The 25,745-nt window shown below is 41.5% G+C and overlaps 1 protein-coding gene across 5 annotated transcripts in view; it reads left to right on the top strand.

Moving 5' to 3' along the window:
• LOC105468378 (dedicator of cytokinesis 11) overlaps window positions 1–3,156 on the top strand; it is a 189,492-nt gene extending 186,336 nt beyond the window's left edge. For 4 of the 5 annotated variants that reach the window (XM_011718493.3, XM_071089250.1, XM_071089249.1 and 1 more), the window contains 2 exons: window positions 131–269; window positions 2,701–3,156. In XM_011718493.3, the coding sequence (XP_011716795.2) occupies window positions 131–269; window positions 2,701–2,820 (259 nt within the window). In that variant the 3' untranslated portion in view covers window positions 2,821–3,156. Of the gene's footprint in view, window positions 1–130; window positions 270–2,536; window positions 2,555–2,700 lie in introns of all 5 variants that reach the window. The other variant, XM_071089251.1, reaches the window with a different exon arrangement.
• The last annotated feature ends 22,589 nt before the right edge of the window (window positions 3,157–25,745 follow it).

Here is a 25,745-nt window from a genome sequence, read left to right as displayed (position 1 = left end):
TGGTGAGAAAAGAGAGGATTCTGATCTTCTTTCTAGGCAAGCCATGGCTAAACTGAGTTACCAAGTGGATTGTCAGTGAGACTTCCTAAGAATAAATAACAAAACCTTTATCTTTGATATTCATCCATAGGAAATTTATACAAGCATGCAGCATTGCACTTGAACTAAATGAGCGGCTAATTAAAGAAGATCAAGTTGAGTACCATGAAGGGCTAAAGTCAAATTTCAGAGACATGGTAAAAGAATTATCTGACATTATCCATGAGCAGGCAAGTATTAGGGTGACTGAAACTGAAAACATGATCTGCGGGTCCCGAAATTGTTGCTTAGCAAAATATAATGGTTCAAAATGCATAACCTTAAAGTCTATATTTTAAATTTTTTCCATATTATCTTTAATCATTTAAGTGATACAATACAAATAAAATTTGCAGCAATTATCTGAAGTGGTTAGTGATGCGATTATCAGTAAGAAACCATTTTGTTTTTTGTGCTCCAGTGTCATTAGAAGCGAGAGGTTGAACTGAGGTATACCATTATCAAATAGACTACATAGTTTGTTTTTAGAAACTATCTAGTTGATGAGTTTCTATTCCTCATAATGCACAGAAAAAGCAGCAAAAATTCCTCCTTCACAAAAGATGTAAGACAATTGCACATGCTATTTTAAGTGAATATCTACTAGATTACAGTTATTTCATTTGCATGCAACTGCATGACCTAGTGTTGAACTCTAAATTATTCAAATTGAAAACAAATTATTCAGTTTACTGTTATTACTGTGATCAAGATATTCTGAGTGGCCATTTTATAAAATTTTGTTTTCCTTTTGAAGCATGGATTTTTCAAATCCCACTTGTCTGTATCAGTTATTCCTATAAAACATGGCTATTTCTCCTAGATATAGAGACCAATAATTTAGATTCTTAATATTATGTATTGATAGCTAACCAAGAAAACTCTTAGTTTCTATTGGCTTATATTTATGCAAGCCATCCTGTCATTATGAACCATACTTGGGTGTGCCTTACTTTTGGCAAATGTTGACTTTATAGTGAATTGAGTTTCATATAAGAGAGAGCCACTTTGTAGTCATACACTTTGAGGCATATATTAATATGGAAAAATAAGACAAGTGTTAATGTGTACTGAAATTTGAAATATTCTCTTGAGCTCCATAAACGATTACTTGACAAAAAGTCATGGCTGGATATTTCTTGTCCCCTTTCAATGTAATCTGTTACAGAATACCAGAGTATATAGTCCTTTCAAAAAATTCAATCTTTTGATTTTTTTTTTTTTTCTTTTTTTGAGACAGAGTCTCACTCTGTCGCCCAGGCTGGAGTGCAGTGGCGCAATGTCAGCTCACTGCAACCTCCGCCTCCTGGATTCAAGTGATTCTTCTGCCTCAGCCTTCCGAGTAGCTGGGACTACAGACACGTGCCACCACACCTGGCTAATATTTTGTATTTTTAGTAGAGATTAGGTTTCACCATGTTAGCCAGGATGGTCTCGATCTCCTGACCTCGTGATCCACCTGCCTCGGCCTCCAAAAGTGGTGGGATTACAGGCGTGAGCCACTGCACCTGGCTGCTTTTGATTTTTAAAAGGATTTATATTGTCATAAAGCTATAAATTGCAGTTTTCTTAGATAGAGTTGGGGGTGGTCATTGTAGCATCTGTTGAGTATGTTTCGTAATTTCTTAGCAATAAGTACCCTCCTTGCCTGTCACATCTGACCAGCATAGATAATCAATTATTCATCTCTTAATATTCTAGTATGCTTTCAGATTAGTGTCACAAGTTAATATTTTTGTAAGAGGAAATTTCTCTATTATAAATTTTATTTAAGCCTTATGATTTGTAGCAACACAAATGATATGTCTCAATACTGCCACTATAGATCAGTCTGTGGGCTTAATACTGCAGTTTCACAACTAACTTGAGAACCAAGTATTGAAAGCTTGAGACCTAAGTTAGGACTTTATGGTAAAGAGACTGGATATAATGTATTTACCGTTTTTTACCTCAATCTACTTTAAGTACAAGATTTCTGTTGCCTTTTCTTTGGATTACACAAAATGGATCATTTAAAAAATATTTAAACTAATATGAATATCTATGTTTATATACTTATTGGAATACAATCTTTAAATTTTATATTTATAAAGTTCTTCCTTTCCAAGAAAAATCTTCTATATCAATTAGCTTATACAATTATAGTGTGTCTTTAGAAATGTACACTTCAGACTTTTATCTTCATTTGCTATTATTTTCAAGTCTCCAGGGAAGGAACATGGGTATCTGCATGTTTCAAAAGTCCCATAGATGATTCTGAGAACCACTGTGTTAGATCATTCATAAACTCATATCAGAGTCTACCGTTTAGAGCTCTTGTTATAACCATCCGTTAAACAATATTTTAAAGATTGTGTTACCTCGCTTTTTGTTGAATTTTGCATTTTACAGTCTTTGTTTTTCTTAATGAGTAACTAGGTATTTTCTGCTTTTTTGATATGCTGCCTTTGTAATACAGCTGTGAAGACTTAAGTCGGTAATGTTATTCTTTGCTCCCTCTGCTTTCTGTCTTTTTAAATAACTAAGTGTCAGTGATAAATTGAAATATGCCTGCAATTTCATATACACATTCTTTTTTTGGCAATGGCTTCATGATAACCATGCTGATTTCTTTTGTTTTAGATATTACAAGAAGACACGATGCATTCTCCCTGGATGAGCAACACATTACATGTATTTTGTGCAATTAGTGGTACATCGAGTGACCGAGGTTATGGTTCCCCAAGATACGCTGAAGTGTGAGGAAATGCAGATGTACGTGACAATGAGACTGACCTTTCTCAGGAATATTTGGAGCTGTGCAAATGTTAAAATTTAAAGATTTGATATACATGGAGTGTTTCTTCTTGACACCAAAATTTTCATGTGTTCCAACAGGGTGCTTACGTATTTGTAAATAAGCAACTTGAAAGTGCCTGGAAAATTGCACCACTGTGCTTGGTTTGTACTTTTTTAGGTAAATCTATATGCTGAAAAGTAGAGCTCAAAAACAGTAGTTCAATTTGCTTAATTATTGCTTAAAATAATAATGGTACTATGTAAAATTGTATAATGGAATACAATAAAAGGTAAAACTTATTTGTAATTAGAAGTGAAAGAAATAATACTTTGAACTTAGCATTTTTCTTGACAAGAAGCTCAATTCATTATCATAGTAATCTTTGGTAGGAGGAGAAGAAAATTGGTAACATTTCCATAATACGTGGACATTTAAAATTGGGGAGATCATTTGAATCCTTGCCAATTAGTAGTCAAGGCTGGGCTAAAGGAACTAAAAGCATTATTTAACAGGAAAATTTCAAAAGGAAAGGATATACTTACAAATATACCAAGCTTAGGCTGGGCGCGGTGGCTCACACCTGTAATCCCAACACTTTGGGAGGCTGAGGCAGGCGGATCATGAGGTCAGGAGTTCAAGACGAGCCTGACCAACATGGTGAAACCCCTTCTCTACTAAAAATACAAAAATTCGCCGGGCATGGTGTTGCATGCCTGTAATCCCAGTTACCGAGGAGGCTGAGGCAGGAGAGTCTCGTGAACCCAGGAGGTGGAGGTTGCAGTGAGCCGAGATCACGCCACTGCACTCCAGTCTGGGCAACAGAGTGAGACTCCATATATATAACATACATATAATAGTAAGCTTGAGATAACATATATATATGTTATGATCTGATGATGCCAGGTAATCTTGTAGGTCTCCCTTCTACATACAAGACATGCAAGGGATTTATACAGGGCAAGCAGCATTTGTTGCCAAAGCTTTATCATCTGGGGCCATCTACAAAGCTAAACAAAACATTCCTGAGATTACAGTCAGTACATACCACAGAACTTCAAAGCTTTGACAACAGTCTGAGGTAGGAATTTGTAATGATTATTTTCTTCAGTTATAAAATTAATAAACATTTTGATTAGAACTTAATGGTCGCAGCATGTCTTGGGTCAATGTACAAAACCACCACAGATTTGGCATACTAGCTTGGGATTATATTTCTATCTATGAAGAAATCTCAGATTGCCTAAATAATTCAGGAGAAACCAAGATGTGAATGACGTTTTTAGCTTGAAGAATTCATATAATTTTGGCTGCCTTCTATGGGAACTTCAGATTCTAGACTTTTTTTTTTTTTTGAGATGGAGTCTCGCTGCAATGCCCAGGCTGGAATGCAATGGCGTGATCTCAGCTCACTGCAACCTCCACTTCCCAGGTTCAAGCGATTCTCCTGCCTCTGCCTCCCAAGTAGCTGGGACTACAGGTGTGCACCAGCACGCCTGGCTAACTTTTATATTTTTAGTAGAGATGGTGTTTCACCATGTTGGCCAGGCTGGTCTCGTACTCCTGACCTCAAATGATCTGCCTGCCTCGGCCTCCCAAAGTGCTGGGTTTACAGGCATGAGCCACCATGCCCGGCTTACACTTATTTTCCTTATGTGGTTTAGCCTATTTTACAGATGAAAAAAACAGTCACTGAAATATAAATGGATTCCACGGGGCCTTGGCTTTTTGAGCACTTTTTGATCAAGTAAATCCTAGAGGTTATGCTCCTGGCCTGGCCATTTTTCTTTTTACTTTTTTGGGGGGACCATTTTTTCTTTCTTTCTTTCTTTTTTTTTTTTTTTTGAGATGGAGTCTCGCTGCAATGCCCAGGCTGCTGGAATGCAATGGCGTGATCTCGGCTCACTGCAACCTCCACCTCCCGGGTTCAAGCGATTCTCCTGCCTCAGTCTCCTGAGTAGCTGGGATTACAGGTATGTGCCACCACCCCGGCTAATTTTTGTATTTTTAGTAGAGACAGGCTTTCACCATGCTGGTCAGGCTGATCTCGAACTCCTGACCTTGTGATCCGCCCGCCTCAGCCTTCAAAAGTGCTGGGATTACAGGTGTGAGCCACCACGTCCAGCCCATTTTTTCTTTATATGTCATTTTTAAGCTTTCAGGAGAGCATGAACTTATTTATTAAAAGTTAATTTTGTATTTTAATAGGGGACTCACAAGTATTTCTGAGGCAGTTTATAATTCCTTAATATCTTAGAGTAACCTGTAGAGTTAGTTTCACCTTTAAAGTGATTGTATTTGGTATGTATGTGTGAGGAATTATCACCTCTAGTAAATGCTGCAATCTGAGAGTTTGGCATCTTGAGGAGACTCCAGCACCCTTCTGTCTGTAACTAGTCCCTGTCACAGCCCCCAGCACAGCAATATGCACTGTGGGTAGATTTTTTAATGTAATAAATGGCCCCTATTCCTAAGGATCTTGCAGTCTAGTTGAGAAAGCAAGATACACAAAATTAAATAGTACAAGAATTAACAATGTAAGACAGGAAAAGTCATATATGAGTATTGCCAAATGAATGACAGCATTCATAACTCAATCACATTCAAAGAAGGAGAGATCACTGTGAATTGTAAATGTTCAGGGAGGGTTTAGTGAAGAAAAGTTAAGCTTTGAACAGGCTTCCAAAGAGGGAGAGGGGAATTCTAGGCAGGAGGAACACCATAAGCAAAGGTGCAAAAAGAATTTGTGGAGGTTCAGGGGATGGTAAGGAGACCAGTTTTGTCCAAGAGGTGGTAGATGATAAATCTAGAAAATACAGGCTGTGCGTGGTAGCTCATGCCTGTAATCCCAGCACTTTGGGAGGCTGAGACAGGCAGATCACTTGAGCCCAGGAGTTCAAGACCAGCTTGGCTAACATGGTAAAACACCATCTCTACTAACAATACAAAAAAAAAAAAAGTTAGCCAGGCATAGTGGTACACACCTGTAATCCCAGCTACTTGGGAGGTTGAGGCACAAGAATCGCTTGAACCCGGGAGGCAAAGGTTGCAGTGAGCCTAGATCATGCCATTGCATTCCAGCCTGGGCAGCAGAGCGAGATTCTGTCAACAACAACAACAAAAAAAAAAAAAAAAAGAAGAAAGAGAGAGAGAGAGAAGAAAGAGAGGGAGGGAAGGGAAGGGAAGAGGGAAAGGAAGAAAGGAAGGAAAGAGGGAAGGGAAGGAAGGAAGAAAGGAAAATACATTTGGACGGAGATTTTGGAAGGTGTTGAATACCAGGCTAATGGTATTTGGAGTTTACTCAATAGGCATGGGAGAGCTAGCCAAGGTTTTTAAACAGATTACTTAATTAAATGTTATTTTTGGAAATGTAATCTTTTATATTGCTGCCAGATGTATTTGAGGTAGAGAGAGATGGAAATTAGGAAACCAGTTACATAGATATTGCAATGAACTAAATTCAATAAACCTCTAGATGTGAGGGATATGGCAAGAATGGAGAAGAAAGGACGAGTCCCAGAGACATTATGTGGAAGGACTAGATAAGACTCGTTGGATGGCCAAGGGGGGGGGAAAAAAAAAAGAAATGTGAAAGATAATTTTGTGTCCTGTGACCAGTGAGTTTGCCGTGTCATGGCACAAGTTCACCAGATTTATTTTTCCAACTTTCAGACTAAAGGTAGCAAGCTGTAGAGAACAGGGTGGGCTCAAATAGAGAAAGCTAGGTAAATCTGTTTTTTAAACACTACATGTATTAGACATTAAAGTGTATATAGTTTAATTATTTCTTGAAGTGATTTGTCCTCTACAAATTAATTCACACCAAAGAATACATTTCTGCTATACTGATTGTTTTGCAGTTAAGCTTGAGTCCAATTTCCCCTGGAAGTTGTTGTTTTGATAGGCTTTGAACATACTGTGAAATGTGATTAAGTCACCCTTGGTAGTGTTAGTTTATCACTATGGTGAAAAACCATAGAGAAAATAAGAAATTCCATGTAAATTTTCCTAGTAACCAGTTGTCACCTATGGCATCATGTATATAGATGGGATTGTTATTGTTACTGTATTTATATGATTTGGCTGCCTATCAAAATATTACATATTTTCAAAAGTGAAACAGAAAGCATCAGTGGTAGTAATGTCCTTGGAACCTTGACCAACAACACATCATCCTAGAACTAGAGATGATTCTAATTTAGTTTCTTACTAGAGACCGGGCGCAGTGGCTCACGCCTGTAATCCCAGCCTTTGGTAGGCTGAGGCGGGTGGATCACGAGGTCAGGAGATCGAGACCATCCTGGCTAACACGGTGAAACACCATCTCTACTAAAAATACAAAAAATTAGCCGGGCATGGTGGCAAGCACCTGTAGTCCCAGCCACCCAGGAAGCTGAGGCAGGAGAATGGCGTGAACCTTGGAGGCAGAGCTTGCGGTGAGCAGAGATCGCGCCACTGCACTCCAGCCTGGGCAACAGAGCAAGGCTCCATCAGAGACAGAGAGAGAGAGAGAGAGAGAAACAGAAACTAGATAGGTCATCATAATAAGAACCCACATTTAAAGAAAACACACATTTTGTATCTTTTTTTCTTCTAACTTTTAAGTTCAGGGGGTACATGTGCAGGTTTGTTACATGAGTAAATTACGTGTCACTCAAACCTAAGCTTTTTATTATAAATGTTAGCTTTCTCTGAGATGAAGAACCTGAGTGATGTAATAGATTAATAGGAATTTCCAAACTATTCAAAACATTAATAATTAGACATATGTCACGGGCTTCTGATCTGCAAAATGTTGGGCTACCTTTAGTCTCAGTCTTGTTCTAACAGTACACTAGTTCAGCTATCAAAAGACAAGGAGAGGAAAAGAGTAAAAGTTGGTTGTGGATGGACAGCGGGTTTGTGTAACAAAGCTATACCCCTATCCTGGGAGTTGGTGAGTAAGAGTGCTTTATTTATCTGTTTTTTTCTAGTCCCTAAGCACTTAATGGTCACTCTCTAAAAAAAGTGTATCTATGTTTGTTCATCTCCTAATTGGAGTCGTGGCTAAGTTCTTTAAAGATTTTGCCTCTGCGCATGGCATTTTAAAACTTTTCCAATTTTTTTTTTGCTTTGTTTTTCCTTTTTATTGAGATATAATTCACGTACCATAAAATTTACTCATTTAAAGTACACAATTCAGTGTTGTTTTTTTTTTTTTTTTTTTTTTTTTTTTTTTTTTTTTTTTTTTTTTTTTTTTTTTTTTTTTTTGAGACGGAGTCTTATGTTGTTGCCCAGGCTGGAGTGCAGTGGCGCGATCTCGGCTCACTGCAAGCTCCGCCTCCCGGGTTCCCGCCATTCTCCTGCCTCAGCCTCCTGAGTAGCTGGGACTACAGGCGCCCGCCACCGCGCCCGGCTAATTTTTTGTATTTTTAGTAGAGACGGGGTTTCACCGTGGTCTCGATCTCCTGACCTTGTGATCCGCCCGCCTCGGCCTCCCAAAGTGCTGGGATTACAGGCTTGAGCCACCGCGCCCGGCCCACAATTCAGTGTTTTTAAAAATTACATCCACAGAGTTGTGCAAGTATCACTACAACTTAAAACATTTTTATCACCTGAAAGAGACCCCATACTCATTAGCAGTCACTCCTACCAGTCATCTTCCAACCCCTGGCAACCACTAATCTACTTTTTGTCCCTATAAGGTTTACCTTTCTGGACATTTCATATAAATGCAGTCATACAATATATGGCCTTTTGTATCCAGTTTATTTGACATAGCGTATTTCCAAAGTTCATCCATGTTGTAGCATGTATCAGTACTTCATTCCTTTTTATGGTTAAATGATAATCCATTATATAGATACACCATATTTTATCTTCTCATAAGTTGATGGACATGTGGGTTATTTCCATTTTTTGGCTACTGTGAATAATGTTGCTGTGAACACTCACATTCAAGTTTTTGTGTGGACATTTTTTTTTTTTTTTTTTTTTTTTGAGACGGAGTCTCGCTCTGTCGCCCAGGCTGGAGTGCAGTGGTCGGATCTCAGCTCACTGCAAGCTCCGCCTCCCGGGTTCGGGCCATTCTCCTGTCTCAGCCTCCTGAGTAGCTGGGACTACAGGCGCCCGCCACCTCGCCCGGCTAGTTTTTTGTATTTTTTAGTAGAGACGGGGTTTCACCGTGGTAGCCAGGATGGTCTCGATCTCCTGACCTAGTGATCCACCCGTCTCGGCCTCCCAAAGTGCTGGGATTACAGGCTTGAGCCACCGCGCCCGGCCTGTGTGGACATGTTTTTAGTTCTCTTGGGCATGTACATAGAAGTGAAGTGACTGGTTCATATGGTAACTCCATGTTCAACCTTTTGAAGAATTGCCAGACTGATTTCCACAGCAACTGCACCACTTTATATTATCACTAGCAGTGTATGAGGGTCCCAGTTTCTCAATATTCTTGACAACACTTGTTATTATCTGCCTCTTTGATTATCGCCATCCTAGCAAGTGTGTAGTATCTCATTTTGGTTTTCATTTGAATTTCCCTGATGTCTAATGATGTTGAGAATTACTTGATGTGGTTACTGGCCATTTTTGTATCTTCTTCAAAGAAATAATCTTTTTTTAAGTCCTTAGACCATTTACTTTTTTGAGACAGGGTCTTGCTTCGTTGCCCAGGCTGGAGTGCAGTGGTGCGATCTCAACTCACTGCAACCTCCCCATCCCGGGCTCAAGCGATCCTCCCTTTTCAGCTTCCCAAGTAGCTGGGACTACAGATGCACACCACCATGCCTGGCTAATTTCTGTATTTTTTGTAGAATTGGGGTTTCACCATGTTTCCCAGGCTGGTCTCGAATTCCTGGCCTCAAGCAATCCACCCACCTTGGCTTCCCAAAGTGCTGGGATTACAGGCATAAGTCACCGTTCCTGGCCCCTTAGCCAGTTTTAAAATCAGGTTGCTTTATTATTATTACTATTATTGTTGAGTTGCAGGGTTCTTTATTCTAGATGCAAGTATATGATTTAAATATATTTCTCCTGTTCTGTGTGTTGCCTTTTCACTTTCATGATGGTATTCTTTGAAGCACTCAAGTTTTTTAAAATTTTGATGCAGTCCAATTTATATCTATATTTTCTTTTGTTGCCTGTGCTTTGGCATTGTATCTAAGAAGACCTTGCATAATCCAATTTCACAGAAATTTACACCTATGTTTTCTCTTAAGAGGTTTATAATTTTAACTCTTACTTTTAGGTCTTTGGTCCATTTTGAGCTAATTTTGTATATGGTGTGAAGTAGGGATTCAGATTCATTCTTTTGCATGCGGATAACCAGTTTTCCCTGCACCATTTGTTGGAAAGAATATCTTTCCCCCATCAAATTGCCTTGGCACCCTTATAAAAAATCAATTGACCAAAAATGTGTGGGTTTATTCTGGACTCTTAGTTCTATTCTATTGACCTCGTATATCTGTCCTTATGCTAGTGCCACAAAGTCTTAATTACTGTAGCTTTGTAGTAAGATTTTGAAATTGGGAAGTGTGAGTCCTCCAACTTTATTCTTTTTCAAGATTGTTTTGTATATTCAAGGCCCCTCACATTTCCATTTTTATTTTATTTTATCTTATTTTTTTGAGACGGAGTCTCACTCTGTCCCCCAGGCTGGAATGCAGTTGCACAATCTCGGGTCACTGCAACCTCCACCTCCTGGGTTCAAGTGATTCTCCTGCCTCAGCCTCCTGAGTAGCTGGGATTACAGGTGCATGCCACCACGCCTGGCTAATTTTTGTATTTTTGGTAGAGGTGGGGTTTCACCATGTTGGCCAGGCTGGTCTTGAACTCTTGACCTCAAGTGATCCACCCTCCTCGGCCTCTCAAAGTACTAGGATTACAGGCATGAGCCACGTGCCCAGGCCAATATTAATTTTAGCATCAGCTAGTCAATAGCTATTTTAAAAAAGGCAGCTGGGATTTTGGCAGGATTTGCTGTGAATCTGTAATTCAATGTGGAGAGTATTGCCATCTCAATAATAATAAGTGTTCCAGCCTGTGAACACAGGATGTTTTTCTATTTATTTAGATCATCTTTAATTTCTTTCAACAATGTTTTACAGTTTTCAGTATATAAGTCTTATACTTCTTTTGTTTATTCCTTATGCCCACAAGGAAATTTATTCCTTAGTATTTTATCCTTTTTAATGCTATTGTAAGTGGATTTATTTGCTATTTATTTATTTATTTATTTATTTATTTATTTAGTGAGACGGGGTTTCGCTCTTGTTGCCCAAACTGGAGTGCAATGGTGCGATCTTGGCTCACTGCACCCTCCGCCTCCCAGGTTCAAGCGATTCTCCTGCCTCAGCCTCCCAAGTAGCTGGTATCACAGGCACATGGCACCACGCCCAGCTAATTTTTTTTGTATTTTTAGTAGAAATGGGGTTTCACCATGTTAGCCAGTCTGGTCTCAAACTCTTGACCTCACGTGATCCAGCTGCCTCGGCCTCCCAAAGTGCTGGGATTACAGGCGTGAGTCACTGTGCCCGGCCTGATTTGTTTTCTTAATTTTGATTTTGGATTGTTCATTGCTAGTTTATAGACATACAAATGGTCTTTGTATATTGATCTGATATCCCAAAATCTTGCTGAATTTCTGTATTAGCTTTAATCTTTTTTTGGTGGCTTCTTTAGGTTTTTCTACACATAAGATCATATCATCTGCAGATATAGTTTTACTTCTTTTTAAGTCTTGATGTCTTTTATTTTATTTTGTTACCTAGAACCTAGCTAGAACTTCCTGTATAATATTGAATAGCAGAATTGCAGAGAGCCTTGTCTTGTTCCTGATCTTTGGGAGAAAGCTTTCAGTCTTTCACCTTTCAGTATGGTGTTATCTGTGGGTTTTTCATGGATGCTTTTTATCTGGTTCAGGAAGTTTCCTCCAACATGATTTGCATCTATTTTCTGATTCAGTCCTCCTTATATATGTCATATAGGAATCAATTCTTCATGTGAGCCTATATCACATATAAAGAAATGGATGCATAAATGGTTAAGAAATGCACTCAAGACACACAGGAAATTAGAGATGAGGTCACGGTATCCTGATTTATAGTCTATTGTTTTCAACTCTACTTTTTCCTTTGGTCTTCTGCTTCAACTTCTCGCAACTTTCTAGAGACTAAAATGGGTTCATCTTTTCCACTTTTTCATTTAAAAGGTAACCTCCATATGGGTAGAGTCTGGATCTGAATTTTTCACCTCTGTTTTCCCAGAACTTAGCACAGGATGAGTGCTTGAGCAATCTCAAGGAAATAAAGCCAGTTTAGATAAACAGCACCTCTGGAGCCTTTATTATGTGCAAGGTATTGTGGGCAAATATCCCAGAACTCAGAGAGATTGTGGTTGAGGGAGATAACAAATAGTCACATTAAAAAGATATTATGGGCCAGGCACGGTGGCCCATGCCTGTAATCCCAGCACTTTGGGAGGCCGAGGCAGGTAGATCACCTAAGGTCATGAGTTCGAGACCAGCTTGGCCAACTTGGTGAAACCCCATCTCTACTAAAAATACAAAAAGTTAGCTGAGCGTGGTGGCACGCCTGTAATTTCAGCTACTGGGGTGGGGGTTGGGCGGGGGAAGGGCTGAGACAGGAGAATCGCTTGAACCCGGGAGGCGGAGGTTGCAGTGAGCCGAGATCGCACAACTGCACTCCAGCCTGGGCAACAGAGCGAGACTCAGTCTCAAAGTGTTATGAAGAAGTCTGATAATAGCAAATCAGTGGTAGTTACAAGTGCTTGAAAAGGCAGAGTCTTTCTAGATGTAGACTGAAAAAGGCTTCATAGAGGAAACGCCATGAATGGAGCCTTGAAGGATGGGTAGGAACTAGCGTGTCTGTGTTGGGGAAGTACTTTAGGCCAGGTTTTTAACAGGAAGTTTAAAAAATTAACTTCTTCATTTTTATCGTTATATGAATTCCAACAATTAAAACCAATCCATAGTACACAGAATATGCAAAGCAAAAATAATAAAGTGCATATAAAATCAGGTAACATTCTCTATATGGTTTTTCTCAGACTCTCTCATCCTATTTTGGTCTTAGACACAAGCCAAGTTAAGTCAGCTTTTTCTTTTTGTCCAGAAAACTCATGCTCAATTTTCTTCATCCTCCTGATAGAAAACTTTTACAGCCAACCTCAGTCCATTTCTGATCGACAAGTCTCATTCTTTATATACCACAGTGTTTTGTAATAGTCACTGCTTTAGTAGCTCCCCTAGGATTGAGTCTTACAGGCTCTAGAATTCTCATCCTGCATGCTCACCGCATGTGCCTTTCATAGAAAATCAGTGAAAACTATCATATGAGCAGGTAAAGGCTGCAGTGTGGAAATCGCAGACCATTCATTCATCCATCACACATTTGTTGACCACCCACTGTGAACCAGGTATATGAATGATCAAGGCAATGTTTCACAGGCAGATATGCAGATGGGATGTTATAATCTAAAAGATAATTCAAAAGTAGTCTTCTTCTGTCAATAATCTTCCAAATTCTGTATTCTTGAAGGGAGACATCTTATGTCTCTGATGAATGTGAGTAATAGTTCCTAGTACTGATATATTAGAACAGTTAATATATTGATTGAGAAGCAAAAGCTTAGCCAATATAGATGTGGAGTTATGTTCAATGCAGAGCTGGCCAGCTCCTGTAGTACTCGTGCAGTGGATTATTTCAGAATTCTTCTGTGGTGTAGTCAGGATTTGAGGTATCTCCAGAGCCACTATGATATCATGTAATAGTACTATGTCCTCCCTCCCAATCCCAAACTAAATCTAGACACAATATACATGCAGTGAAAGAGGATTAGAAAAAAAGGTGGAGTTGACAAAATTATCCCTATCAGAACAAGGAAAATGAAAATGAAGCCGGGCATGGTGGCTTACTCCTGTAATTCCAGCACTGTGGGAGGTCAAGGTGGGAGGATCATTTGAGCCCAGGAGTTTGAGACCAGCCTGGGCAACATGGCGAAACTCCATCTCTACTAAAAATACAAAAAATCAGCCAGGCATGGTGGCATGCACCTGTAGTCCCAGCTACTCAGGAGGCTGAAGTGGAAAGGTAACTTAAGCCTGGGAGGCAGAGGTTGCAGTGAGCCAAGATTGTGCCACTGTACTCCAGCGTGGGCAACAGAGTAAGACCCTTTCTCAAAAAAAATAATAATAAAGAAAATGAAAGACTTCCAGAAGAAAGCATTGCTGCAGTTTGTTCCACAGCAACTCCCAAGTAGTCACAGAGCCGGTTGAATACAGTTCAGGTCACATGTAAGAGAATTTTAAAAAATTGTACCCACATTATTTGTACAAACTTGTGGAGTGCATGTGAAATTTTGTTACATGTATGTAATGCGTAGTGATCAAGTCAGGGTATTTAAGGTGTCCATCTCCCAAGTACATTTTTGTTTAACTATAGTCACCCTATTCTGCTATCAAACATTGAGTTTATTCCATCTGTCTAACTGTACCCTTTAACACACTTCTCTTCATCCTCCCCTCTGAAGAGAAATTTTCATGGAAATGATTTTGGATATTTACACAGAATGTTTTATTTTTTAAAACAAAGTAACCCCTCTACCACCACCACCTCTTCCTTTGTTGTAGAAACAAAACTCAGAATTGAAGTTTTAGCCCTAGAATATCTTCAGGAGGGGAAATTCCAGCTCTCCCCATTGGTTTAACCATCTTGTGATTTTTCTCATTTTTATTAGAACTGCCACTACCATGATGGCCTCCAGGCTTATTTCATTATAGCTCTGTGACTCTAGATGAGGCTATTGGGTTGGGGGGATGCTGCTGGGGGAGGCGGGTAGTTAGGGGTACCCATACCTACCTGGATGTTTTGGCTGCTCTCCCTCTGATGATTATTCTCATCTTGTACAGCACATTTGTTAAGTACACAAATTCTGAAGCAGGTTGACTCGGTCAGAATCCCAGTTTTGTCATTTACCAAATTGTGGGACCTTGGTCACATTACTTAACCCCTCTAGGTCTTCATTTCCTCACCTGTAAAATGTGGGTATGAATTGTCCCTACCTTCTAACATTGTGAGGATTCCATGAAGCCAAGTATATAAAGTATGGAGAATGATGCCTGGACTGGGCGTGGTGGTGCGTGCCTTTAACCCTAGCACTCCGGAAGGCTGAGGTGGAAGGATCACTTGAGCCCAGGAGTTTGAGGCTGCAGTGAGCTAGCGTGCCACTGCACTTCAGCCTGGGTGACAAAAGCGAGACTCTGTCACTAAAAATATAAAAATAATTTTTTTTTTAAAAAAAAGGAATGGTGCCTGGAACATCTACATAATTGTTACATCTATATATGTGTTATTTATAAGTGTAATCTTTCCCCCCACAGCATAGGAGAATTTTACCAGCCATGATCCCCTCTGTGTCTCTGGGCCCATCCCTCCACCCAGGTAGGGGTAATGGATGGGTCAAGGTCAGGCAATTTTTGCCACTTGATATTTTACAGGTCACCTCTGGCCTCCGTAGATCTCACCATATGGTGAAGATCTGTGCTCCCATGAAGGGACATTGTTTTCTGTGTGGTGATATAAGTACCGACAGATAGACACAGATGCTGGCTGTTAGCAACTAGTCCTGCCATACTGGTGCATCTTGGCTGAATATCAGCCCTGCTCCTGTGTCTGTTTTTTGGTTTTGTTTTGTTTTGTTTTGTTTTGTTTTGATATGGAGTCTCACTCTGTCGCCCAGGCTGGAGTGCAGTGGCATGATCTCCGTTCACTGCAACCTCCACCTGCCGGGTTGAAGTGATTCTCGTGCCTCAGTCTCCCAAGTAGTTGGGACTACAGGCACGCGCCACCACGCCCAGCTAATTTTTGTATTTTTAGTAGAGATGGAGTTTCACCATGTTGGCCAGGCTGGTCTCGAACTCCTGATATCAAGTGATCCACTCACCTCAGCCTCCCAAAGTGCTGGGATTACAGGTGTGAGCCACCGCATCCGGCCCTGTGTCTGTCTTCTTGAACAAGGGCCGGATGGCTTATCTTTATGGCTTTCATATGCATCTGAGGATCAATGAAGATTCCCATGTGCCACCTAACTATAGGAATTCTCTGCTTACTGGCACTTCCTTTGGCTTTGTTACACTACCAGAACTACACAGAAAGTGGTTCTGGATTTGAAATTCAACTAGTGGGACTTGCTCAGTATTCCCTCCACAGAGAGCCTCTCATACACAGCCTCCTACAGTTGAGTTTAATTTATTCCCCTCATTTGGATTGCCCTGTCACCATTCACAGATTGCTACTTTATGGCTCTCAAGTAGATCAGAAAGGTTTTCGGAGTTCCCCTTCCACACCTCCTACCCATTTCTCTGTAACTACAGACATTCTTTAAGGGAAACTTGGCCCAACCAATCTTATTTGAAGACATTTCATTTTCACTTTAGGTAATGGGGCTTGGAGTTGAGGTCTACCTTTTCGTTGCTTTTTAGTAAAGCACTGACCACTATCTCACAGCACTCTCCTAGGCCCTGTCCTCCCTGACACCTTAGTTGCTTTATCTTTCCAGGAGCACCCTCACATTCCTATACTGTGCACCTCAAGACAATTTCCCAGTGTCCACTTCCTGGCTGAATCAATTTCCACAACCATGACGTGTAACTCCAGCTCATCTCACCAAAGGGCATTTTAGCAAGTCACTGCAGATGCTGCAACTTGGAAAGACACGTTTAGTTAGGATCTGATGAGTCTTCTCCATTAGATAAATGTTGTGAGGTGGAACTTACTGTAATTTCCTTCCCTCCACCCAAAATCTAAAATTGTTCTCTGAGTTGGCTCCCTCTCTACCTTCAGTCTCTCTTCCTGGAAGATTTACCTCAGCAAGGATGTCTTCCTTCAGATGAATATGAGTAAGTTAGTTTCTGCCCCTGTTCTGCTGCTTCCTCCTCCTACTCTGATGTTGGCACATCCTTAGGAAGTCAGCTACTCCACCCCCTCTACCAAGATGTGGCCCAATGAGGGTAGGGTATCTTTCACTTCCCCTTTCTGGGAGGCCAACTGGCCAAGACTGAACTACCTAGACTCCCCACCCTTACCACTGTCATCCTACTGACTGACCCCACATGCTCACTTTTTTGGTTGTTTGCTCCGTTATCCCTGAGATCTTAGAGGAGGGGTTCTTAACTGGGGATGATTTTACCCCCTAGGGAACATTTAGCAATGACTGGAGACATTTTTGGTTGTCACAACTGGGGCAAAGAGGTTGCCACTGACACCTGGTGGGTAGAGGCCAGGGATGCTTTTAAACATCATACTATGCACACCTAGCCTCCTACAACAAAAACTCACCTGGCCTCTGCTATCAGTAGTGCAGATGTTGAAAAACAATGGCTTAGAAGGAACACCTGCCTCACTGGAATGTGTGATGGCTACTCCACCAGTTGGTTTGTCCTCAAGGAGCTTTTGCTGGTCAACCCACCAATAAATCCACTGGGAGATCTCTCCAACTGATAGCTGTTTGTACCCTCATTTACAACTGTCTGCCCCTCACATGTTTGCATGCCACAGGTAGTGGTGGTCTGCTCAACCTTCATTCCTAACTCTGCACTTCATCTGCAGGTTGGCCATACTCAAGAACCTGAAGGTGCTCAAGGTCTGCTTCATGATCTCTGTGGCTATCCCTTTCACTTTCTGGTGAAGTAAAGGCTTTCTCATTACTAGAAACCATCCAAGTTAACTAGGCCAAACAATTACAATTTGATTGCTACTACCACCTATGAGGCAGTATAGTTTATTTAATAAAACAAAACCTAAGACCTCTAAGTTATTAGCCCTGAAGGAGAAGCAGTAAGTCGGGAGGATTTGTCTACTGAAGGACAAAAACATAAACTCCCAAATCAATGGAGAGACATATTTTGTTAGAATTATAAATATGTGACTTCTCTCCTTAATATCTGTCAATTCAATGCCACCCTAGTCAAAATCCCAGAAGGATTATTATTATTATTTTTTTTTTGAGATGGAGTTTTGCTCTGTTGCTCAGGCTGGAGTGCAGTGGCGCAATCTTGGCTCACTGCAACCTCCGACTCCTGGTTTCAAGCGATTCTCCTGCCTCAGCCTCCCCAGTGACTGGGATTACAGTGCATGCCAACACATCCGGCTAATTTTTGTATTTTTAGTAGAGACAGTGTTTCACCATGTTGGCCAGGCTGGTCTTGAACTCCTGACCTTGTGATTCATCTGCCTCGGCCTCCCAAAGTGCTGGGATTACAGGCATGAGCCACTGCACCTGGCCAGGATTTTTTTTTAACTTGGCAAAATGATTATAAAATTTATCAGAAGCACCTGTAGTCCCAGCTACTCAGGAGGCCGAGGTGGGAGGATGGCTGGGGGCCAGGAGTTCAAGACTAGCCTGGGCAACATAGCAAATCTCTGTCTCAAAAAAAGGAAAATTTAAATAAAAAATAAAATTTATCAGAAGGAATCAAGATGTAAAAATAGCTAAGAAAATACCAAAGAACAGGAATAAGGAGCAGAAGCTTGCCCTGGCAGACATTAAAATGAATAATGTAGCTAGTTAAAATTGAACATTTTACCCATAAAAATTAAAACTAAAAATAAATTAGACATTTACTAATACAGAAATAGGCAGAAGGATGTAATAGGGCACAGAATCTGTATGTATATAAAAATATACATGATAAAGGTTGTATTTCGGCCAGGCGCAGTGGCTCACACCCGTAATCCCAGCACTTTGGGAGGCCGAGATGGGTGGATCACCTGAGGTCAGGAGTTCAAAACCAGCTAACATGGGGTAACCCCATCTCTACTAAAAATACTAAAAATTAGCTGGGCATGGTGACACAAGCCTATAATCCCAGCTACTCAGGAGGCTGAGGCAGGAAAATTGCTTGAACCTGGGAGGTGGAGGTTGCACTGAGCCAAGATCGTGCCATTGCACTTCAGCCTGGGCAACAGGAACAAAACTCGGTCTCAAAAAAAAAAAAAAAAAAAAATTGTATTTCAAGAAATAACAGTGTTGAGATTATTCAACAAATGGTGTTGGGATAATTAGCTAAGCATTTGCACCTGTTTTTTTTTTTGAGACGGAGTCTCGCTCTGTTGCCCAGGCTGGAGTGTAGTGGCACGATCTCAGTTCACTGCAACCTCCACCTCCTGAGTTCAAGCGAGTCTCCTGCCTCAGCCTCCTCAGTAGCTGGGATTACAGGTGCGTGCTGCCATACTTGGTTAATTTTTGTATTTTTTAGTAGATATGGGGTTTCACTATGTTGGCCAAGCTGGTCTGGAACTCCTGACCTCAAATGATCCACCCACCTCAGCCTCCCAAAGTGCTGAGGTTACAGGCATGAGCCATTGCACCCGGCCTTATGCACAAAATTTGAGGGATCTCTACACAAAAATAAATTTCAAATTGATTAGAGATTTAAATGTAAAAGACAAGATCCTTTAAAAACTAAAACTGGGCATAGATTACAATATGTGCAGTCTTGAGGTGAGGAAAGTCTTTCTAAAGAAGACTTAAAAACCAGAAGTCAAAAGGAAAAGCAATTAATAAATTTGATCATATAAAATTTAAATTTAAAAGATTATAAGCTGGGCATGGTGGCTCACACCTGTAGTCCCAGCCCTTTGGGAGGCTATGGTGGGAGGATCACCTGAGGCTAGTTCGACACCAGCCTGGCCAACATGGTGAAACCCCGTCTTTACTAAAAATACAAAAATTAGCTGGGCATAGTGGCGTGTGCCTGTAGTCCCAGCTACTCGGGAGGCTGAGGCAGGAGATTCACTTGAACCCTGGAGGTGGAGCTTGCAGTGAGCCAAGATTGCACCACTGCACTCCAACCTGGGCGACAGCGAGACTGTCTCAAAAAAAAAAAAAAAATTATAAAGTCAAAAGGAAAATAATAGTAAAATATTTGTAGAATACATGATAGGGTAAGGATAAATATTCCTATTATAAAAAGAGCTCTTACAAATCAATAAGATGAAATTTCTCAATAAGAAAATGGGTAGGCTGGGTGCAGTGGCTCACACTTGTAATCGCAGCACTTTGGGAGGCTGAGTCGGGTGGATCACAAGGTCAGGAGATTGAGACCATCCCGGCTAACAGGGTGAAACCGCGTCTCTACTAAAAAATACAAAAAATTTAGCTGAGTGTGGTGGTGGGTGCCTGCAGTCCCAGCTACTCAGGAGGCTGAGGCAGGAGAATGGCGTGAACCTGGGAGGCGAAGGTTGCAGTGAGCCGAGATCACGCCACTGCACTCCAGCCTGGGTGACAGAGCAAGACTCCATCTAAAAAAAAAAAAAAAAAAAAATTCGTTGGGCATGGTGGCACCTGCCTGTAATCCCAGCTACTTGGGAGACTGAGGCAGGAGAACTGCTTGAACCCCGGAGGCAGAGGTTGCAATGAGCTGAGATTATGCCACTGCACTTCAGCCTGGGCAACAGAAAAATACTCCTTCTCAAAAAGAAAAAAGAAAAGGAAAGAAAATGGGTAAAGGACATGAATAGGCAATTTGCAGAAGAAAAAATTCAAGTGGTCAATAAACATAGGAACTAATGTTCAATGTTATTATGAAACAAATATAAATTAATACTAGACAAAGGAGGAGGAAACATCTTTTTTAAACTCTAAGAAGAAACAAAATGATAAGCATCCGAGACATCTAGTCTAAAAAAAGGTTGGTACAACTTCAGAGACAGTGGGTTCCTTGCTTTTTCTCTCTACTTCTTACTCCCCATAAACCTACTTCTCCCCACAGGAGGTGCCTTCTAGACATCTTGACATCGTGGTGAAGATGGAAAGAGAGTCTTACTAGACATGCCAAGAAAGGCTCTCCCTCCCAGTTCAAGTGTGCTTGTTTGGTTGTTATTTTGTTTTGTTTTTTGTTTGTTTGAGAGACAGACCTTTTTACCAAGGCGGCTAACACAAAGAATTAACTTGTCCAGGTGAGAACTCACCCCTGAGTCACAGAGGTTTATGTTACTCTGGTTAACTCAAACGTAGAACCACATCTAAGCAAACCGCAACAACTGTGGCATTCATAAAACAAGAATCATGCTTAGGCAGTCATTCAAGTGGGCTCATCACAGGACAGCAAATAATGACAAAAGAAAGGAGGGTGTGGAAGGGAATTGTGATGTTAATAACTCGTACAACGCTTAAATACGTGCCCAGCACTGTTCTAAATTAACTCCTTCAATGATCACTACAACTTTGTTAGGTAATGACACATATCCCTTATTTTATGAACGGGGAAACTAAGGCACAGCAAAGCTAGATAACTTGTTTGAGATCACACAATAGGTGGCAGTGCTGGAATTTGAACCCAGAGAATCTGGTGTAACAGTTCACACTCAAGCCACCACGTTGAGAGGAATCAAGGGAAAAAGAAGAGAGATCTAAGAAAACAAAAACGGGAGGATGGAGGAGGAAAAACTCAGTTCACTAACACCTGAAGGCAATTGCTACATGGTACCCAGCCTCCTTTTCAGGCCCACACCCAGGTCTTTGCAATCCCCATGTCTACCTCTGTTATCAAGCTTCCTAAAATGACATGATTTGGGGATAAGTGTTCAAACAATTTTTTTTTTTCAAAAATAAATGGTGTCCAGAGGAATTGATGTTGTTTCTTTTTTTCTTTTTTTTGAGATGGAGTCTCACTCTGTCACCCAGGCTGGAGTGCAGTGGCGTGATCTCCACTCCCTGCAACCTCTGCCTCCCAGGTTCAAGTGATTCTCCTGCCTCAGCCTCCCGAGTAGCTGGGATTACAGGTGTGTGCCACCACACCCAGCTAATTTGTGTATTTTTAGTAGAGACAGGGTTTTGCCGTGTTGACCAGGCTGGTCTCAAACTCCTGTCCTCAATTGTTCACCCTGTCTCGGCCTCCAAAGTGCTGGGATTACAGGTGTGAGCCACTGCGCCCGGCCTGATATGGCTTCTATTGTATCTTAGATTCAGGGGGTACATGTGCTTGTCTGTTACATGAGTATATTCTGTACTGGGAGTGGGCTTCTAGTATAGCCGCTACCCAAATAGTAAACACTGTACCTGATAGGTAATTTTCCAACTCTCTCCCCAATATTATTTTTTATTATTTTTATTATTATTATTATTATTATTGAGATGGAGTCTCACTCTGTCACCCAGGCTGGAGTGCAACGGCATAATCTCGGCTCACTGCAACCTCCGCCTCCTGGGTTCAAGCGGTTCTGCTGCTTCAGCCTTCCGAGTAGCTGGGATTACAGGCACCCGCCACCTCTCCTGGCTAATTTTTGTATTTTTAGTAGAGACAGGGTTTAACCATGTTGGCTAGGCTGGTCTCAAACTCCTGACCTCATGTGATCCACCCGCCTCGGCCTCCCAAAGTGTTGGGATTACAGGCATGAGCCACCGTGCCCGGCCTTATTATTTTTTATATTACAAACGACAGTTGTTTTCAGAAGGAATCCATGTGAATTCATGAACATAAAAATGCTGCCTTGGCCAGGCACCACGGCTTACGCTTGTAATCCCAGCATTTTGGGAGGCCGAGGTGGGTAGATCATGAGGTCAGGGGTTCAAGACCAGCCTGGCCAACATAGTGAAACCCCATCTCTACTAAAAATGCAAAAATTAGCCGAGCATGCTGGTGCGTGCCTATAATCCCAGGTACTTGGCAGGCTGGGGCAGGAGAATCGCTTGAACCCAGGAGGCGGAGGTTGCAGTGAGCCAAGACCACGCCACTGCACTCCAGCCTGACAACAGAGCAAGACTCTGTCTCAAAAAAAAAAAAAAAAAAAAAAAAAGATGCTGCCTTTTTGGTTCTAGTTTTCTTCCCTCTGCCTATGTGCAACCTAGAGCACCAAAATCAGAAGATCCACTTACGCCTTTTCTGCAGCACTAAGCTATAATTTAAACCGGAAAAGGCAAAGCTGCAGCTTTTGAACAGCCAGAAGCCCTTACATCCTAGTAAGATGGCAGACTAAACTGTAGATAACTCCAGCTTCTCAAATTCTTAAAAGCCCTCATCCACCCCGTGCCATGTCTTGAGGATTCTATAAGACAGTAAGACTTTATTTCTAAACCAACTACTGAGAGTGAAGATAAAATTGGAGCTTTAAGTCCCTTACCAAATTAATGGGAAGAGACTCTGGAAATTTGGAAATTCACTTCTGGAGTAGTGGAAGAATGGCGATATTCACCTACTCATCTACAGTGGGGCCTCTCTCTGAGCTCGGGTGCCTAATACCCAGCTGTTTGCTGAGCTTCTCTCCTTAGGTGATCCACAGGCACCTCACAATCACCGTGCTCCTCTTTCCTCTCAACCTGCTCCTCCTCCTCTGTTCTCCATCTCAGTTGAGGACGCCCCTTCCTATCCAGTGACACTGGCCAGAAACTTAGAAGTCACCTAGACTAGTGGTCAGTAGGCTTTTCCTACAAAGGACTATTTGTAGAAATATGTGAAGCTTTGCAAGCCGTACACTCTTTGCTGCAACTACTCAACTGCTGCTGCAGGATGAAAACAGCTATTGAACAATATGTAACAAATGGGCAGGGCTGTATTCCAGTCAAACTGTGTGAGTGCTAAAATTTGGATGCCATGTCATTTTCATATGTTACAAGATATTCTTTTGAGTTTTTTCCAACCACTTAAAAATGTAAAAACCACTCTTAGCTCACAGGTTGTACAAAAGTAGGTGGGCTGGATTTGGTATACGAAGAGCTTGCTGCTCTAGAATCCTCACTCTCCTCACTTCCCCACATCTGATCAGAAATGTCCAACAACCTCACTTTTTTTTTTTTTTTTTTTTATTTGAGAGGGGTCCTTACTATGTTGCTCAGGCTGGTCTCAAACTCCTGGTCTCAAGCCATCCTCCTGGCTCAGCCTCCTGAATAGCTGGGACTACAGGTGTGCACCACCACGCCTGGAGATCTCACTTTTTAAATGGTTGTTGAATCTCTTCATCCATCTTTACATCATTTTAGTTCAGGTACTTGTCCATTTTGCTTTTTTTTTTTTTTTTTTTTTTTGAGACACAGTCTCGCTCTGTCACCCAGGCTCAAGTGCAGTGGCACAAACCTGGCTTACTGCAACCTCTCTGCCTCCTGGGTTCAAGCGATTCTCCTGCCTCAGCCTCCAGAGTGGTTGGGATTGCAGGCACACACCAAGCCTGGCTGATTTTTTTTTCTTTTTTTTTTGTATTTTAGTAGAGACGTGGTTTCACCCTGTTGGCCAGTCTGGTTTCAAACTCCTGACCTCAAATGATCTGCCTGCCTTTGCCTCCCAAAGTGCTGGGATTACAAGCATGAGCCACCGTGCTCGGCCCATTTTGCTTTCTGACATAGACAGTTAAGCAAAACTGAAAACTATAAGGAAAGATCCTCTACAACTGTGGTACATGGAAGTACATGTCCTTCCCATGTTTTTCAAGTTCCTTATAGTGTAAAGCATAAGTTACAGATTAGTTTTCCCCTTCCTTCAGCTGGCACTGGATAAATAATATGTTAATGCATGCCACCATTTTCTGCTGTGGCCTGGGAGGAGAGGGCAAATGGTGCTCTATCAGCTACCCCCAGTGAAAGGGTCTACAAAGCAGAGAGTGGGAGACAGGACTTGAGAGCATGCTGGTTGTTTCTAACCTCAGGGGTTGGCTGGACTATGTCTGGCCCCTTCTTTCCAGTGGTCTCCAATCTGGATATTCAGATCTGCTTTCTCTTGGAACCGCACATCTGCATGTGGCTAAGACCCAGCTAATCTGCCAAGGACATTTGAGATATTTGCTCCTCAATTTCTAGTCCTCTGCCCCATCTATACCTTTAATAAGGCATTGGACAGCAATAGCATTCTTGTCTGGAAACATGACCAGCGGGCAAATATCAAGGGAACTAGTGCTACCTACATGATGACAGTCACCACATCATGATGACAGCGAGCAAGAGACATTAGGTAAACCACTCTTTGACGTCACTCCTTCTGTGTAAAGGGGAAAAAGAGGAAATCCAATCCAGTTCCTATTTTATTCAATTACTGGAATATAATAAACATTTCAGGCCGGGCACTGTGGCTCACACCTGTAATCCCAGCACTTTGGGAGTCCAAGGCAGGCGGATCACTTGAGGTCAGGAGTTCCAGACCAGCCTGGCCAACATGTTGAAACTCCGTCTCTACTAAAATATATAAAAATTAGCTGAGCGTGGTGGCGGGTGCCTGTAATCCCAACTATTCGGGAGGCTGAGACAGGAGAATGGCTTGAACCCAGGAGGCAGAGGTTCCAGTGAGCTGAGATTGTACCACTGTACTCCAGCCTGGGCAACAGAGTGAGATTCCATCTCAAAAAAAAAAAAAAGAAAGAAAGAAAGAAAAGCATTTCAAATTTGTGATTGTTTCCTTTTTCTATGGTGTCTAATCAGTTTATTTTATTTATTTATTGTTCTACTTTTTAAATGTTTTTGTGGGGATGGGGGTCTTACCATGTTGCCCAGAACTGTTCTCAAACTCCTGGTCTCAGGTGATCCTCCCACCTCGGCCTCCCAAAGTGCTGGGATTATAGGCGTGAGCCACCATGCCCAGCCAGTCAATGTCTTAATAAAGCATCTTCTGCCTGATTTTGGACAGGATGATTATATCTACTTATCTTTCAATTTAAAATTACTAGCCGGGTGCAGTGGCTCACACCTGTAATCCCAGCACTTTGGGAGGCCAAGGCAGGTGGATCACTTGAGGTCAGGAGTTCAAGACCAGTCATGGTGAAATCCCATCTCTACAAAAATGCAAAAAAAAAAAATTAGCTGAGCGTGGTGGCACACACCTGTAGTCCCAGTTACTCGGGAGGCTGAGGTGGGAGGATCACCTGAGTGTGGAAGGTCGAGGCTGCAGTGAGCCAAGATCGTACCACTGCAC

Source organism: Macaca nemestrina, chromosome X (assembly GCF_043159975.1).
Source record: "Macaca nemestrina isolate mMacNem1 chromosome X, mMacNem.hap1, whole genome shotgun sequence".
Classification (NCBI taxonomy): domain Eukaryota; kingdom Metazoa; phylum Chordata; class Mammalia; order Primates; family Cercopithecidae; genus Macaca; species Macaca nemestrina.
The sequence above is the reverse complement of the archived record's forward strand: the minus strand, read 5'-3'. Positions and strand labels throughout refer to the sequence as shown.